Source organism: Sceloporus occidentalis, unplaced genomic scaffold (genome assembly GCF_023333645.1).
Source record: "Sceloporus occidentalis isolate IW3139 unplaced genomic scaffold, rSceOcc1.0.p SCAF_81, whole genome shotgun sequence".
NCBI lineage: Eukaryota > Metazoa > Chordata > Lepidosauria > Squamata > Phrynosomatidae > Sceloporus > Sceloporus occidentalis.
The window spans coordinates 297,973-317,586 of NW_028317061.1; the positions used below are offsets into that span (position 1 = coordinate 297,973).

A 19,614-nucleotide genomic window follows, 5' to 3' on the forward strand; every position below is an offset into this window, starting at 1 on the left:
TGTTGTAACCAAAACGGATTAAAGTCGTATACCAAGTACCAACAAGATTTTATGGGAACTTAACTCGCTAGCAGGTGGTAGAGTATGGTACATGAGCTTATGCCACACCATGTAATATCAAGTAAGAGAATAATGCTAACCATATGAAGGAAAAAAGAAAAGACCGAGCTAAAATAAAAGTACAGCATGAAGAAAATGAGCTAATAATACAAAAATAATAAAGCCATGTGTTGCCATGTGCTATAATCTTTAGATGGTGCGTCTATTTACTAGAGCCTCTTGCTGAAGCTGGTGCGTTTTATTTGGCCAACACAGCAAAAAATCCAAGGAAAAAAACCCATAATTTCATTATTTCCATTTATTTCTATGACTGTAATACAAAGTGTACCTAAACCAGATGGACTATCAATGCGATAGACGATCACTGATATTCCAGCCTAAGATTTAGAGTGGGTAATCTGGGTTTTAAACCTGGTCTCAATGATTTGAGAGGCGTACAGGTCAAAGTGGGACTGGAGCCAAAGACGTTCTCCTCTTCTGGCAGATGGTCCTCGGGTTTCACTAGGGAAGCTCCATGTGCAGAATGATATTTGGATCATTCTTCATTTTTTGCTCAGGTAGCCAGGATCATACTGATTATAACCCACCTGGAATGCTAGAAGGTCCTTGTCTGTAACAATGACACTTTCTTACAAGTTTTTTTTTTAGTTGCCATTATGGCAGATACATTAACTAGAATGATCGCATCTCCACAAAAGCTGCATTTGTGTTTAGATGATGCATTTTTCAATGATGCTTTTTCAGGCTCTCGTGCATGTAGTAGACAGATGGCGATGGAAAGTCTAGGAGACTTCCCGAAAGAATCCTCAAATGTTATTAATCTCCAATTCACAGGGGTTTTAGAGAGTAACCCTCCCCCATCCCTCCAAAGCTATTTGTCCATGTTCCCAAAGAAGATTTTGAAGCATTAGCCAAAAGTACATGAGAGGGAGATTATTTATTCCCCTGGTCCATTTACTCGATAAACAGCTGACTATTTCTGAAAATATGCATCCAGTTCTTGTAAGCTTTGAAATGGGGGCTTGTGAAAATAAAATCAACCTATGCCACAATATTTCTTTGGTATCTTTCCACGATAATCAGAGCCAATCACATTGTCTCTAAGAAGAGAAGCCTTTTAACTCTTTTAAATGGTAGAATATGCAATACAAAGGGTTACCTTTACAAAAATATACCATTAGTAAATTACAGTTTCTAGCTTCGAGATATTTATTTAGCAAAACTACTCGGAACTTGTACATCTACCCTTTATATTTTTCCCTCCTTTTTCTCTCTACATCTACCCTTTCGGTTTTATCTCTCTTGTTTCTCTTTCTCTAATCCCTCCTGTTTCTCTTTCTTTCTTTCTCCCTACCTCTCCCATGTTCTCATTGTTTATCCCACTTCTCACATATTTCTTCCTCATCTCTCTCTCTTCTTCCTCATCTCTCATTATCTCACTCCTTTCTCTTTATCTCATATCTCAATTTTCTTTCTCATTATCTCTGCCCATTCTCCCTACCTCTTAGCTTATTCCTCTTTGCTCCTCTTTTTCTTTATCTCTCCCACTTTCCCATCTTTCTCTCCCCTTTCTACCCATCTCCCCTCTTTCTTTCTTTCTTTCTTTCTTTCGCTCCCCTTTTTGTCTCCTTCTTTTGCTTTATCACTCCATTTTTTTACTATCTTTTCTATACTATCTATCTCTCCCCTTTCTCCCCATCTTTTACCTTTCTGAAGTCCTGTGGTGGTAGCGTGAAGTCTATTTATACAGCCCTATACAGTATCTTGCAGGGCCGCAATGGAGGTATCCCTCTTGGCTGTTGCGCCCTGTGCAGTCACACAGGTCACACTCCCCTAAGCACAGCTGCTCCTGAGAGTAAGGTGTGTGGTTTTTTTTAAAATGTAGTGCTGTATTATAATGACTAGAATTATATCACATGTTTAATTTATATGCTGTCCTGTATATTGGAATAAAACATTTTAGAGAAAGAGTTAGTACAATCTAGAATATATTGTGACATATTCCTTACATCTTCACCATGAGTATAAGAACATTTATAATTATGGTGCCAGTGCATCTACTGGTCCTTTCTGGAGTTATCCAGCTGAATCTTGTTGATTCCTGCATCTACAACCTTCATGCTACATCTTTAGTCCACCTTATTGATTAAACTCTTTACTAAATTATTCTGTGTACCGTCTCACAGTAAAATGAGGAAAATCGATAGCACCAAAGTACGTCAGTTGAAATCTGAACAACTTTTGCGGATAGAAGACCACGACTTTGCCATGAGACCTGGATTTGGAGGTGAGGAAATTTATAGCTGGTTCTTACAAATCCTCTTTACTTCAATAAAGTAGTGTTAACCACTGCTGCAGACAATGCCTGAGTGTATTAAACCTCTTTCTATGTAAAATTAATACTAATGTCAAGTATTTCTATAACTTACCGTATTTTGCTCGATTATAAGACAACCCCCCAAAATCTGAATATTAATTTATGAAAAAAAGAAAAAGCCTGAATATAAGACGACCCTATAGGAAAAAAGTTTTACCAGTAAATGTTAGTTCATGTAAACTATGTGAACTTTTTTTTTTTTCAACCTGCCCCCCCAGTTATGCACATCTGCCCCCAGGCTTGCCACTCTGCCCCAGAAATGCCTTATACCCCATATATGCCACCGTGCCCCATGATATGCCTTTTAACCCTCTAAATGCCACTGTGCCCCATGTTACGCCTTTTAACCCTCTATATGCCACTGTGCCCCATGAGATGCCTTTTAACCCTCTATATGCCACTGTGCCCCATGATATGCCTTTTGACCCCCTATGTGCCACTATGCCTCCAGAAATGCCTTATACCCTATATGCCACTCTGGCATTAAAGGGGTTAAAAGGAATTTCACAGGGCACTCTGCCTCCAGAAATTCCTTACACCCCCCATTTAACACTCCCTCCCTCTCCCTCCTCCAAACTTACCGGTGATTCTGAGTTGGGGGGGGCGCATAACACAGGAGGATCCAGGTCCCCTGCATCCTCCTGTGTTATGCCCCCCCCTCCAACTTACCGGTGCTTCTGAGTCCCCAGTGCTTAGTCCGGGAAGCGTGTAGAGCTCTACGCGATTGTATCGTGTAGAGCCAGTAGCGTACCTAGCGGGGGGAGGGGGCGGTCCGCACTGGGTGCCGCTCATCAAGGGGTTACCAACTTGCCGGCACCCGGCACCCCTCCAGAGACATACAGTAATGTCCGCCGCTGGAGGAGCAGGCTCGCAAGGGAGCGGTATCGGAGGTCTTTAACAGACCTCCGGATCCCTTGAGTGATTTTAAGCCGGGTTCAACCCTTGAACCCGGTTTAAAATCACTCAAGGGAGCCGGAGGTCTGTTAAAGACCTCCGATATCGCTCCCTTGTGATCCGCGCGGCAACAGCTGCTGTGCGCCGGGATTTGTTGTCAGATCCCGGCGCACAACACTGAAGCCGCGCCCACTGAACCGGAAGAAGACAGAAGAACTGAAGAAGAGGAGCGAAGAGGAGGAAAAGAAGCTGTAAGGAGAAAAGAGGAAAGGTAGGAAAGCATTCAGTGAGTGAGAGTGGATTGGTATATGTGTGGATTGGTGTGTGTGGATTAGTATGTGTGGATTGGTATGTGTGGATTAGTATGTGTGGATTGGTATATGAGTGGATTGGTATGTGTGTGGATTGGTATATGTGTGGATTGGTATATGTGTGGATTGGTGTATGTGTGGATTGGTATGTGTGGATTAATATATGTGTGGATTGGTATGTGTGGATTAGTATGTCTGGATTGGTATATGTCTGGATTGGTGTATGTCTGGATTGGTATGTGTGTGGATTGGTATGTGTGTGGATTGGTATGTGTGTGGATTGGTATGTGTGTGGATTGGTATGTGTGTGGATTGGTAAGTGTGTGAGAGTGATGGGTGTTATGCTGTACCATTTCCAATGTATTTTTCATTATATAATTATGCTTTAGTACATCATAACTCCCATCACTCTATACTGTTCCATACAGTGGCAGAGCTGGGAGACAGAGGCCTTGCACCCCCACCGCAGGACTCCTGAAAGGTAAGTGAACTTCAAAGGGGGCAGAGGGTAGATAGTTACGAGGGGGTAGATAGGGAGAAGGGAGTGAGACGGGGGGATAGGGGGTAGATAGGGAGAAGGGAGTGAGAAGGTGTAGGTAGGACAAAAGGGAGTGAGAAGGGGTAGATAGGGCAATCATACTCCTATCATGCCAAGTCTGCGAGTACATCCTGGAATCTGGGTATGCCTGGGCATGATAGGAATGTGATTGCTGTTAACAATCATATATATATATATATTTTAATATTGTTATTTAATTGTTTTGTCCTATTTTGGTGTGTTACTTACTTGAAATAAAAGTGTTAGATTTTTTTTTTTATGGTGTGTGGGGGGGTCATATTCGGTTTTGGCCAGGTAAATGCTGCATTTTCGGTTTCAGTCCAGAATTCGTTTCGGTGCATCCCTATTACTAATGAAGTGGTAGGCCTACACCACATCAATGTTTGGCTTAGTATATAGTGATAGGAGTTATGCTGCACTATTGTCAATGTCTGCCTCAGTATATAGTTATAGGGATTACGCTGTACCACCGTCAATGTGTGCCTCCGTATATAGTGATAGGTGTTATGCTGTACCACCGTCAATTTCTGCCTCAGTATATAGTGATAAGTGTTATGCTGTACCACCTTCAGTGTCTGCGCCGGTATATAACGGTAGAAGCTATGCAGTTTTAAAGTGTGTGTGTGTGGGGGGGTTCCACATACAGGATCCGCCCCAGGTGCCAAATACTCTAGGTACGCCCCTGTGTAGAGCTCTACGTGATTGTATCGCGTAGAGCTCTACACGCAGCCCGGACTAAACACCGGGGACTCAGAAGCACCGGTAAGTTGGGGGGGGGCATAACACAGGAGGATCCAGGTCCCCTGCATCGCTGCGGGGGATCTGGATCTTAGTCTCATAATCAGACCTATCTGAGGTCTGATTATAAGACGACCCTGATTATAAGACGAGGGGTATTTTTCAGAGCATTTGCTCTGGAAAAAACCTTGTCTTATAATCGAGCAAATACGGTATTTTAAATTCAAAATGTATTTCACCACCAGGGTCCCTCACCAACTTAGAACCCAAAGATTTCCCATTGGCCCTTTAAAATCCTTAATGAATAAGCTCATGTCAAAATCCGATTCTTGAGGACCACCACCAAGTATGTTTTTGTGTGATGGGTATATGGGGCATGTGAGTGGTTGGCATTTAGTGTACATGATATGGTATATGGGTTGTAGTTAGGCTGTGTATATGCCAAGTGTCATGAAAGTTCTAATTTAAAATTGTTTTGGGTGCCAACCCTAAATCGTTTATTAACCAATGCCACTAGCACAAGGAGAGATGGATGTTTACATTTCAAGTAAAAAGGAATGAACTAATATTGTGGATACAACCGTCAGATTTATATTTTCTTTAAAGATTATTTTCTTATTCAATCTTTTTTTTGCATTTCCTATGAAAAGTTGTTTTGTTTTCTCTGTTTTTTATTTTTAAGGTTCAGCGATTCCTGTTGGCATTGATGTGCAGGTAGAAAGTATTGACAGCATTTCAGAGGTTGACATGGTAAGTTGCCAGGGTTAAAATGTTAAAAAAAAGCCACACTAATAACATTTCAAGATTTGACAGTATTACAAAGATGTAATCTGACTAAAGGGTAGCGAAGAGGGAACTCTGTTTCTGAACTACATCATCTATAAGCTGAAGCAAGCATTTGATTGATTAGAAATGTGTTGAGACCAAAGAGTAAAGGAAAACATTTGTAGAACATCTTTTTAGTTGTTCCTTCCATCTCTTACCAACCATCTTGCTTAGTGCATACCATGTACTGAATAACATTGCTTATCTCACAGGATGAAGGACTAGGCAATGACATTTGATATATATACCGGTATACAGTAGCGTACCTAGCGGGGGGCAGGGGGGGGGGGCGGTCCGCACTGGGTGCCGCTCATCGGGGGGGTGCCAACTTGCCGGCACCCGGCACCCCTCCAGAGACGGACAGTAATGTCCGCCGCTGGAGGAGCAGGCTCGCAAGAGAGCGGTATCGGAGGTCTTTAACAGACCTCCGATACTGCTCCCTTGCGATCCGCGCGGCAACTGCTGCTGTGCGCCGGGGTTTGTTGTCAGATCCCGGCGGCACTGAAGCCGCGCCCACAGTGCCCTCTGACCCGGAAGAAGACAGAAGAAGAGGAGCGAAGAGGAAGACTGCTGTAAGAAGAAAAGACTGCTGTAAGAAGAAAAGAGGTAGAAAAAGAAGGTAGGAAATCATTCAGTAAGACTGAGTGACAGTGAGAGTGGATTGTTATGTGTGGAATCTGTGGATTGTTATGTGTGGAATCTGTGGATTTGGATATGTGTGGATTGGTATATGTGTGGAATCTGTGGATTTGGATATGTGTGGATTGGTATGTGTGGAATCTGTGGATTGGTATATGTGTGGATTGGTATATGTGTGGAATCTGTGGATTGGTATATGTGTGGATTGGTATATGTGTGGATTGGTATATGTGTGGATTGGTATATGTGTGGATTGTTATGTGTGGATTGGTATATGTGTGGAATCTGTGGATTGGTTTATGTGTGGAATCTGTGGATTGGTATATGTGTGGATTGGTATATGTGTGGAATCTGTGGATTGGTATGTGTGGATTGGCATGTTTGGAATCTGTGGATTGGTATGTGTGGATTGGTATGTGTGGATTGGTATGTGTGGTATGTGTGGATTGGTATGTGTGGAATCTGTGGATTGGTATGTGTGGATTGGCATGTTTGGAATCTGTGGATTGGTATGTGTGGATTGGTATGTGTGGATTGGTATGTGTGGATTGGTATGTGTGGATTGGTATGTGTGGTATGTGTGGATTGGTATGTGTGGATTTGTATGTGTGGAATCTGTGGATTGGTAAATGTGGATTGGTAAGTGTGGATTGGTAAATGTGTGAGAGTGATGGGTGTTTTGCTGTACCATTTCCAATGTCTTTTTCATTATAATGATGCTCTAAAGTACATCATAACTCCCATCACTCTATACTGTTCCATACAGTGACAGAGCTGGGAGACAGAGGCCTTGCACCCCCACCGCAGGACTCCTGAAAGGTAAGTGAACTTCAAAGGGGGCAGAGGGTAGATAGTTAGGAGGGGGTAGATAGGGAGAAGGGAGTGAGACGGGGGGATAGGGGGTAGATAGGGAGAAGGGAGTGAGAAGGGGTAGATAGGGCAGAAGGGGGTGATAATGGGTAGATAGGGAGAAAGGAGGGTAGCAAGAATATTGAAATAAAGAGTCAGAATGAGAGAGCGGAAATGAATGGATTAATGTGTGGATGAATTGTGTGAATGAGTGAGAGAATTAATGAATTTGTGAGAATGCATCAATAAATATGTGTAAATTATTTGTGTGAAAGAATAAATGATTGTGTGAATTAAAGTGAATTAGTGAATGACTGTAAAAGTGTTTGTGTTAATCATAGGTGTATAGTTGATTTGTCAAAAAGGCAAAGATGGTATAAGCAGGGTGTTTATGGGACAAAAATGGCACAGGCAGGGTGTTTATGGGACAAAGATGGCACAGGTAGCGTGTTCATGGGACAAAGATGGCGTACACTCGGCTGTTTGGGAACAATGCTGACTCATGCTGGGCTGTTTGGGGGCAAAGATGGCCCGTCCTATGTGTGTGTAATTTGGGTGCTGGTCAGGTTCTATGTGCGCAATGTGGACGCTGTTTTTTTTGGAGGGTTATTAAAGAAAGCACTAGTATATGTTCAGTAAATGTTATTTAAATGTATTTATTTTACTTATAAGTTATTAATTTATTTTTTCAGATTTCTTGTTGTTTACAGTTTTACAAATTGGTGCAATAAATATTCTTAACATAATTTTGTAGATGTCTTTACATTTGGTGTGGGGGGGTGCCACTTACAGGATCCGCCCCGGGTGCCAAATACTCTAGGTACGCCCCTGCCGGTATATATATACATATATATATATATATATATATATATATATATACATATATATATATATATATATATACATATATATATACATATATATATATATACATATACATATATATATATATACATATATATATATATATATATATATATATATATATATATATGAAATTCTCCCTCGCTATATAAGGGGAGTTTACCTCTCAGCTACTACACTAAGTACATTGGACCAGGAGATATACCGTATATGTGTTTGCTATTACTTAGGGATTTGCTGTTCCCAACACATGGGAGCAGGGTGTTATGGAGTAATGGATTGAAATGGAAGAAGATGCCCCATCCCTCTTTACCCCCATTTAATTGATTTCACAGCTGCACACCTCCTACAGGGAACAGGTATAAAAGAGGCCACCTTAATAAATACCCAGAATGCCTGTGGGTACCTTTTTTGTATAAGTTTCTGTTCTGGAGCAGGGATAGCTCAAGTAATTATGTTCAAAGGCACTTGACAAGTCCAAGTAAACCACCAACGCGTGTTAAATCCAGTTAATATGAGTGCTATCAAATTAGAATCGTTGAGTCTCTGTTGAGTTTTGTTGAGTTGCGTCCAATGGCTGCCCATCAAGCACTGATAAGATAGACCCAACAGCTGTTGAGATTACCATGTAAATGCATATAATAAAAAAACCAAACAGATTTATTTGGTGAATAGTTCAGCTCAACTGGAAACTGGACCCTCCAGGAAAAGTTTACATTTAGCAATAAGACCTCTAAGTATTACAAAAGGGACAAGACTTTCCTCAAACGCTGATTATTTCACTTTTCTTGCTAAATTGTGAATTAAAGCACATTTATTTACAAATACTGCCTTGTAGCCTGATGTTTACTTGTATTAGGATGTGTAGTTCTTAACCTGTTTAATGTAAGCACAAGACCTAGCAATGCAGTGCAATTATTCTTGGGATTATTTTGGATAGTTAGTAGCCATTCAGAAAATGTATGTTGCGGTTCATTCTCTGTTTCTTTCTATTGTTTCCTCCAAGGATTTCACAATGACTTTATACCTCAGGCATTACTGGAAAGATGAGAGACTCTCATTTCAAAGTACCAACAACAGAAGTATGACATTTGATGGAAGACTCATAAAAAAGATCTGGGTTCCAGACGTGTTCTTTGTCCATTCAAAAAGATCATTTATACATGATACCACTATGGAGAACATCATGCTGCGAGTGTACCCAGATGGTAATGTCTTATTCAGTCTAAGGTAAGAAAAATGCCCCTCCTTGTCTTAAATTCTAAAATTCTTGAAAAGAGCACTCCAGCCATTGTTATTTTTTGCTAAACACATATTGGAGTCCATTTTGCATGGACTTTAGTGCAATATATTGTGATCAGGTGCAGGCATTATTTAATTATTGGAGTTCTTCTGTTTCACTTATTTCTTCACCCAAAGCAGGGAGCATACCACAAAAGCCTCAGTAGAGCTCCCATTCTACAAGTAGAGCTCCCATTGTAGTCAAAGTGGATCCCAAATCATAATGAAACCAATCACATGGTTTATGAAAATCTGGGAGCTCTCAGGGTTTGACTTTCAGTCTTAGGGTTTTTACTCCAATATCAGGGTCTCAGGCTGAAGGGACAAAATCTGAGGGTAACACAGTCCGGAGCGGACACCATTCATACTCTGCATTTGTCTGATGAAATCTAAGACTCCTAATTAGTGCTTTTGCTATGAGTGTGCCATGGTTGATATCCCTGTTTGAATGCATGATACTGAATTAAGGGTATCTTTAAATAAATAATGAGAATATGTTGGTTAACAGATTTGATAAGTCTCAGGATCAGCACATGTACTGTCGAATGTTATCAGGTATGCATACATACGTACTTTAGGGTTCTGCTTCAGTGGCTTCCATGGTGCAAGAAGTGTACATATTTATTCCTCCCATGCAAGTGAGGCAGTAAATGAAGCTGCTATCTAACTGTAAAGCATACTCATATCAGGGGCGGATCCAGAGCTTGACCTCAAGAGAGGCACTTACACTAACACACACAGATGCAGATGCTCATACTTACACATCCACACCCTCACACTAACACATGCACATAGACACTGAACACTAAAACACACACTAATACATAAATTCAGACACTAACACAACTGAATATTTAACACTAAAAAACACACATTGCACATCCAGACACACACTAACATGACCACTCACACTAACATACCCTGACACTCACACTTAAACACATCCAGACACTCACACTAACACGACCACTCACACTAACATACCCTGACACTCACACTTAAACACATCCAGACACTCACACTAGCACAACTAGACGTTCAACACTAACACACACTAACACATGCACAACCAGACACTCACAGTGGTAGTACACTTGTTTGTACTACTTCTCCGACTTTCTTCTGCTACAGTTGTGTTACTGTCATTTACCTGCTCTATAGGCACTTGCAGATCAGCGGCTACCCTGCAAGAAGGGTTCCATATTGCCTGATTCAGGCAGGCTCTACAATTTGTCCTAGTGACACTTACACTAATACACATACATCCAGACACTCACACCAACATACATGCACACATTCACGCTAACACACACACTAACACAACCAGACACACACACCAACATACCCCTGACACACGGACTAAGATACACAAGCACACACACTAAGATACCCAGACACACAACTCACTTACCCTCAGCCTTGTCTTCAGTGAAGTGCAGGCTGCTGAGCTAATACTGAGGAGTCATAACGTGGTGTGACCCTGCTCAACCTCATCTTCTTCTTGAAATTAGGGACATAAAGGAGTAAGTCCAGGAATTACCTCTTTATCCCTACTCCTAGCGTCTTTCTCGGAGAGGGTCAATTGCCCCGTTGACACCCCCTGGATCTGCACATGGCTCCTATTTGCATGCAGTAAATACACTGAAGTCCATGCAAAATTGACTTTAACTACAATTTAAAGGTTAGACTGTTCCTTTAAAATGTAAAGCACAAAGAGTGGTTTGACTCTCTGTGATAACCTTTTTATCTGGACCAACCGTTCATTTTTTTGAATCACAAACTCTCTGATAATATACTATGTGGTAAAAAAATTTCAGTAGAACTGAGATGTACAAATAGAGATAATTCTCTGAAAAAAACAAAAGGATGTTAAAAGGTAACAAGTAAATCCAATAAATAACATGAACATCAGTAGTGTTCTAAAACTATATTTCTAAAATGAAATCAAACAAAAGCAATGTTATATATTAATGTTTAATAATATTATTGTGATTGTGTATTATAGTATATCAGCAAAAATGATTAATACATAAAACGCTTGAGCTGGTTAGCATTAATAAACTTTCATTAATGATTGGAAAACTGTCCCTAATAGGGGTCCATCACCCATGTATCTAGAATGCAGGGTGCTACTGGACCTTTGCATTAGCTGTAAATCTGGCAATCACATAATACAAGATCAATTTATTCCGGAATAGATTGCTACACATTTGTCTGCAATAGCGGATAGTTACATACATTCATCATCTGTATTATCCTCAGATTACCCATGAAGTCTGTGAGCTTTGCCATTAAAATCCTAACTAATCTTTTTCCGGAATAGCCCCCTTAAAGTCATCTTATTACATTAAACATTCTATCTGCATAGGGAAGCGGACCAGCTGTTAAATTTCATTTTCCCTATACTTTTTATAGTACAAAAACATTCAAACCAACAGCTTACCCTAACTAATAGACTTGCGCTCGACAAGCTAGATTAATTTGGATGAAAGTTTTGTTTCGTTTTTTGCCTAGCTCACTTTTGGACAATGAATTTCGTTCTCCGACCACTTGGTTCGCATAAACGTCAGAAAAGCCATCTGATTCAGACACCTTGACACCTTCTGGACTCACCTTTCACTTACAGAAGGACTATATATATATATATATATATATATATATATATATATATATATATATATATATGTATATATACATATATAGATATATATATATATATAGCTATACAGTGATTATTGATCCCCTGCTAATGTTGTACGTTTGCCCACTGACAAAGACATGATCAGTCTATAATTTTAATGGTAGGTTTATTTGAACAGTGAGAAACAGAATAACAACCAAAAAAATCCAGAATAACGTATTTCAAATAAGTTATAAATTGATTTTGCATTTTTGTGCAATAAGTATTTGACCCCTTTGCAAAACATAACTTAGTACTTGGTGACAAAACCCTTGTTGGCAATCACAGAGGTCAGACGTTTCTTGTAGTTGGCCACCAGGTTTGCACACATCTCAGGAGGGATTTTGTGACTATGGTCCCAGCTACCTTGAGATCATTGACAAGATCATCCCGCGTAGTTCTGGGCTGATTCCTCACCATTCTCATGTTCATTAAAACTCCACGAGGTGAGATCTTGCATGGAGCCCCAGACCGAGGGAGATTGACAGTTATTTTGTTTCATCCATTTGCGAATAATCGCACCAACTGTTTGGCAATGGTCTTGTAGCCATTCCAGCCTTGTGTAGGTCTACAATCTTGTCCCAGCCATCCTTGGACAGCTCTTTGGTCTTGGTCATGGTGGTGAGTTTGGAATCTGATTGATTGCTTCTGTGAAGAGGTTGCTTTTATACAGGTAACAAGGTATAAAAGACACCTGTGAGCTAGACATCTTGCTGATTGATAGGGGGTCAAATACTTATTTCACTGAGTAAAATGCAAATCAATTTTTAACTTATTTGAAATGCATTATTCTGGATTTTTTTGTTGTTATTCTGTCTCTCACTGTTCAAAAAACCTACCATTAAAATTATAGACTGATCATGTCTTTGTCAGTGGGCAACTGTGATACAGTAAATACAGTTTACAGGTGTTTCTCAGTATTGTGTGTTATGCCACAGTAACCAACCAGAAACAGGGATTTACATATTAATTCCAAATTAACAAATTATATGTACACGTTTATCCAAACTATACAGGCAGATGATCACTTGACTTGGGGCTAGTTGTCTAAATAATATGAATGTAATCACTTACTGAAATAGAAAATATCTGTGATATAAACGCTAGCAATACATTTTTACTAATGTCATTTTTTTCGGTGTCAATAATACTTATTTCTGGATATTTTTGCAGGATTACAGTTTCTGCAATGTGCTTCATGGATTTCAGTAGATTTCCTTTGGACACCCAGAACTGTTCATTAGAACTGGAAAGTTGTAAGTAGTTTTTTATATCAGCGTGACCAATTTCCATTTTTTTTTAAAAAAGTTTAATAAAAAAATTTTGGAGGACGATATCCTCTCCCACTTATATAAACTGTCCAAGTATCAGCCCAGTAGGTCCTACAGTGTGAGAGAAGAGAGGTCAGTGGGGAGGTCGAAAACAAGAGCCACAGGTCCTAGACCTTCTATTTGGATGGCACCGAGGAAGACTGGACCTCTCCAGTGTTTTGCAATATACATGATTAGAATGTGCTCATGCAAGCAACAGACACATTCATTTCAACATAATAGGAAACCACAAGGGTTAAAGAGTATATATCATCATAGGGTATAACGGCAGGATTTTGGAGGGCAGAGCAGATTTCATGGAAATAAACACATACAAAGAAAATAACCAGCAATACATGTGAGGAGCATCTTGGAGGAAATCTGAAGCCAATTCTGTTGGCTTGGGGCCACCATATTTACCGTATTTTTCGCTCTATAAGACGCACCTGCTGATAAGACGCACCTAGATTTTAGAGGAGAAAAAAAAGGAAAAAATATTTTGAGCTAAAAAATGGGCTAAAATATTTATTACAATAACTGAATAAGCTATGAACACAGTAAGACACACGCAGTAAGACACACACAGACACAGTAAGACACACACAGACACAGTAAGACACACACAGACACAGTAAGACACACACAGACACAGTGAGACACACACACACACACACACACAGTAAGACACACACAGTAAGACCTCCCTCCCTAACCCCCCTTCTCAGTATCTCCCCTCTAACTCCCTAACCCCCCCTTCTCAGGATCTCCCCTCTAACTCCCTAACCCCCCCTTCTCAGGATCTCCCCCCCCCCCGCCCCGGTCACTTACCTTAAACTCCTGTGTTGGAAGCGTGAGGCGTTTGTCTCGGGTGCCGGCGCTTCACTGCTGAGCGCCGGCGTCTGACGTCATATGCCGGCGCCCAGCGTAAAGCGCCGGCACCCGAGACAAACGCTTCCAACACAGGAGTTGAAGCGCTGAGGCAGGCGGCAGTGGCGGCGGCCGCCGCCAGCAAAGGATTCCTGTATATCTGTCAGGCAGGGGGGCCCGAGAGTTGCCGAGCGGTTGTCTTCAGCAACCGCTCGGCACCCCTTGGGCCCCCCTGACTGGCAGAAATCCAGGACTCCTCTGCTGGCGGCCGCCGCCGCCGCCGCCTGCCTCAGTTGCGACCCCCGGATTTATCGGCGTATAACACGCAGGTAGGGTTTAAGCTCCGGATTTTAGTTAAAAAAGTGCGTGTTATACGCCGATAAATACGGTATATCGTTGCCCCCCCCCCTCCCTGCCTGCATCTTCGCTCCATAAGACGCGGCTGATTTTTCATCCTACTTTGGGAGGAAAAAAACTGCGTCTTATGGAGCGAAAAATACGGTATTTTATGCAAAGTTCTGATTCTCGGAGTGGAGGCAACACAAAAAAGTGAATTAGGTATTTCTTCTAGAAAGAAGGCGGCTGCAGTGTCTGGTGACTTGGGGGCCTCAACAAAGTAACAGAGAAATGAAATAATGAATGTTATGGAGCTTGGATGTATAGGCTTCAAAGGAAATCTATAAATTAAGAAACAATGAGTCAGATGAAGCTTTTTCAAAAGAAACTCATTACCATCCCATTACTTTTCTGTTGACATGGAGGCTGTCATGATTAACTCATATAACGTAGTGGATGCATGGAAGGGTAACCCAGCAGAGGTGGTTAGTTTCTTTGTTTAGGCATTCAATGAGTTAATCTGAGGTTGATGTAAATGTGTTTTTGTGAATGCCCTCTGTATCTGTTCTGGCTAGAGGTGTCATCTTCCCAAAGGACCCCTGTGGTGATTCATGGCCTAACTGATAAGGACCCTGAGTTATAGGAATTCCATTCCTATCTTAAGTGGGGGGTTTCCATCACCTTTACCCCACCATAACTTATTGGCACATCAAAGATGGGACCCGATTCTTGGGGATGGTGTCATATAATCAGTCATGTGGTCAGAGGGGCGTTTGCTTGCAAAAGTCTGATTTAGGGACAATGCAGCGACCTCAAAGCAGAACTCCATGATATACTCTGATCGGAACAACATCGTAAGAAACCATCTGGACTTAAGGAGTTCCCACAGGCCTACTTATTGGAGAAACTCGTGAGTGAGGGTCCTGTGTTTAAGTCCTTTGTTTTTAAGAACTGTTTGCTGTTTTATTTTTCTTTTGTATGTCTTGTTTTTGTAATTCTGGCACTGTGTAATCTTTGTCTTTTTGTTATTAAAATATTCATAATCCAAGTCTGTCTTTGGGCTCTAGTATCGATATCCACGAACCCTAAGAGAGGATAACACGTTACCATATTGTTATTAAGTTTTACAGGATATATATATATATATGTTAGTTGCCCGGGGTGGGTTGATATATATATATAGAGATAAAGGTTCTAATTCGGATTTCTCACGAATCCGGTATCAAAATCGTGAGTGGTGGCAGACTACCTGGGGGGATACAGGCAGGATTTGGGGGTTAATTTGGTATATCTTATGCCTTGTTAAGGGGTCAAGTTAGTAAATCCAGAGGCCTGGTGCTATTAACCCCTTCATGCCCACGCCCTCCACACAGTCACGGCTTGGCAAGTAGTCCTGACCGTGACAGAGGCCACTATAATGAATCAACAAAATATATCGAAAGTAACCTGGGGAACATTCCTAGACAATTCTGTGATTCTGGGCCCTATATGTGCAGACAAGTAGAAGAAGAAAAAGGGCAATGCAATCAAGGGGCATTAAACGATATAGGCATTTTACAACCCCCCTTCTTCCTTTGTCTGACGGTCCAATACATGCAAGCAGTCTTACAGCTGTCTGTAAATAGAACTTGTGTACATATCTGCATGCCTTAGAAATGTCTATATTTCTGAAAGTGTATTTTATTTTCATTACAATCATTAAAATTATTACAAACAACAACCCCCGAGTCAGCCTACAAAAAAATATTATTTACATTATATATTTTTTTAAATAAATCCTTTTTTTATACGTCAGCATCATGTAAGTCTGATGTCTGCTAAAGCTCATAAGGTAGAATATAACTATTACTCAAATAATAATGAATGTAAATAAAAAAAATAATGTAAATTAAGAATCAAAACGTGAAAATGTGAATGACCGTAACTGTATATGTTTGTGTATAAAGTAATAAATGATTTATTGGAATGCAGGGAATTACAGTTTTGGAGTAATTATTTTGCGTTTTTTTGCAGATGCATACAATGAGGATGACCTGATGCTGTACTGGAAACGAGGAAATGAGTCTCTTAAAACGGATGAACACATCTCACTGTCACAATTCTTCATCGAAGAGTTCAGTGCATCTAGTGGACTTGCTTTATACAGCAGCACAGGTATGCCAGCCGACCTACCGCTCCCCTACCTGGTGTCCATATAATATGAATGGTTATTGCTCCTGTGTGCTTAATTTAGCAGGTTGATCGGGCATCAGACACTGACTATTATGCAGCGACAGCGCCGATGACCCACATAAAAGCTCAGTTAATATCCTTTTGTGTACAAGAAATCTGCTTCAACAGATTATAGGGTGGTCTACGTGTTTTACATTTAAAGAGACAGTCTCTCCTAAAAAATCCTATGTCCACTCTGTAGCTCAGTAAATGTCTCTTCAAAATCCATCATAAATGTGCTGTTCCAATGAGTAAATAATGAGTTAACATCCACATGCCGCCAGATGTGATAAAACTATCGACATAAGAAGGGCACAGATAAGAATTGTCATAGTAATAAATAACGCATAAATAAATGGAGATCAGAAGGATGCCTGCATATCTGCGTAATAGTGATCTGATTTAAACTATTGTTAACTTATGTTAACCTATTATAAGTAGGACAAGCATTTTCTTATTCAGGAAGGACGTGGTGTTCATATAATTTATATATTAGTTTCATAGTGAAACATTTGCCTTATTCCATGGGCGTTTAGCTGCTGTCAAACTCATAGTCAAATTGGAAAGTTTAATTGAATTTCAACAATAATCCCAGTTTATCTGAATAAATATGTATGGAAAGTTAGATTATATAATTTGAGTCTATTTGAGCTGTTCTTTCCCTTTAACTGCCTTTCCCCAATAACTGAGTTACATTTTGTTGGCAGGGGACATCAGTTGGTAACATGTTGCACCCCATTCTTCTGTATTTTGATTATATTTTTTGTAGGTGGCACTTCATCTTAAGTGATGCCTTAGAAAGAGGGACAATTGTTTAGTGATGGGGTAAGGGAAAGACTGCAGCTTTGGAGAGCACTGGGAAGAAGGGGTAGGCCGCAGGGACCAGGTTACACGTAACAAATTGTTAAGCGAAAAAGGGAACTTTATTACTAAATGTCTAAACTGCTGTCATTCACAACCACACAATCATTGTGTTGTTGTAGGATTTCAACTTTATTAAAGGTCTCATGTTCTTTAAGAAACGTAGCTACTAATAGTAAGGCTTCCCAAGACCTTCTGCGACAGCCAAACCATTGTAAAGATGTCCTCTACAATGGATAGGCCTTTTGATGCAAGAGCGTCCCACAACATTACCGATAACGTAACTTAATGTCTCTTTGTTTTAAGGCTGGTACAATCGACTTTTCATCAACTTCATCCTCAGACGGCACATCTTTTTCTTCCTGCTCCAGTCTTACTTCCCGGCGATGCTCATGGTGATGCTGTCATGGGTCTCCTTTTGGATTGATAGGAGAGCTGTACCGGCCAGAGTATCACTAGGTAAGGCTATAGGCGATTATAACGGCTACGTGCAGGGCTACCATATCTCCAGACAATGTATGTTTGTGACTTTCTAAATGTGCTAACCCTTCCAAACTAGCAAATATTAATATACGGTTTTAATACTTGGCCATAAAAGAAGCCCCATTTATCAGGACTGAGAAAATATGAATATATGAATGCTCCTACCTTAATTTAATTCAGACTCTTAACTTAAATGCAGAAAATGTGCATTTTTATTGCTAAATATGAATTGTGTGCTTTGACAGGGATCACCACTGTGTTGACAATGTCCACGATAATCACAGGAGTGAGTGCCTCAATGCCCCAGGTGTCTTACATTAAAGCTGTCGATGTGTACTTGTGGATCAGTTTCCTCTTCGTGTTCCTGTCAGTCATTGAGTATGCAGCTGTAAACTACCTGACCACCGTGGAAGAAAGAAAGCAGCTCAAAAGGAGAGGGAAGGCAAGTGATTATATCTGTATATGTTATTTCGTATGTCACCTGACCCCACAGTAGAAGAGCTGCAGGTTAGGCAAGGTGTTAGGGTGTTAGATGTAAGTATGTGTTAAGGTATTATGTTAAGGCGAGTTAGTATGTATTTGTTAGTTACCAGCGAAGTTTGCCAAATAATTACTGCACCCAGGGGCCACTAACCCAAGACTCAACCCCTGAGCACACGTAACATGCTATCTTGCACTATGTGGGATGTATAAACTTATGGAAGAGAATTAGTTACTAAGTTATACATTCCACACACTGCATAGCAGAACTATCCGCGTGCTAGAAACTTAAATATGTCCTAGAAAATACGATCAATACGCTCACCCTAAGTGAGTATAAGAATCTGTGGCAGGGACACGGGAAAATGAGAAGACATTTGTCACTCTACTGTAAGTTTCACGTAATTGCACCCCTTGGAAGAGCTAAGAAATAAGTTGGCTAATTATAAATAAAAATAAAATATCGATATATATTTACCTATCTCTATTTGTACCCAGTCTTCAACCACACTAAACCTTGAGGCTGTGCAGGCGATGGCCTTTGACGGCTGCTACCACGACAGCGATGCTGACTTGAACTACTCCGTACACTCCGAGGAGAGCTCATCCCGAGGACGCGCTGCCAGTGTCGCCACGCTGGATGCCGCACGCATCAAAAGGAAAAAATCTGTGAAAGGGAATATGGGCAGGATCATCCTGGAGAATAATCACGCCATTGACACGTATTCCAGGATTATTTTCCCCACTGTCTATATTGTATTTAACTTTTTCTACTGGGGTGTCTACTTATGAAAATCACACTGTTACAATGGACGTTTGTTTATATTTTCCGTATGCACTGTTATTGGAAACATATTCTGGATTGTATGAATTATTCATTTAAAACCACTGGGCAGAAAAATCTGTTCTATGTAATTGCAGCAAATGCACTTATGATAAAAAAAGACATATTGTTATAACCCATTTCTTTTACAAAGCCGTACAGATGG

At 40.5% G+C, this 19,614-nt stretch overlaps 1 protein-coding gene across 2 annotated transcripts; it reads left to right on the forward strand.

Moving 5' to 3' along the window:
* Nucleotides 1-2,253: 2,253 nt before the first annotated feature.
* On the forward strand, nucleotides 2,254-19,417 carry LOC149285293 (gamma-aminobutyric acid receptor subunit rho-3-like). 2 transcript variants are annotated; one of them, XM_089495505.1, is made up of 8 exons: nucleotides 2,254-2,347; nucleotides 5,622-5,689; nucleotides 9,123-9,346; nucleotides 13,251-13,333; nucleotides 16,604-16,744; nucleotides 17,969-18,121; nucleotides 18,391-18,587; nucleotides 19,124-19,417. In XM_089495505.1, exons 1-8 carry the CDS (start codon nucleotides 2,329-2,331, stop codon nucleotides 19,415-19,417), a joined length of 1,179 nt encoding a protein of 392 aa, XP_089351631.1. In that variant the 5' UTR covers nucleotides 2,254-2,328. The 2 variants fall into 2 exon arrangements, with proteins under 2 accessions (XP_089351631.1, XP_089351632.1); XM_089495506.1 differs by having other exon boundaries at nucleotides 2,260-2,347; nucleotides 18,391-18,597; nucleotides 19,137-19,417.
* The last annotated feature ends 197 nt before the right edge of the window (nucleotides 19,418-19,614 follow it).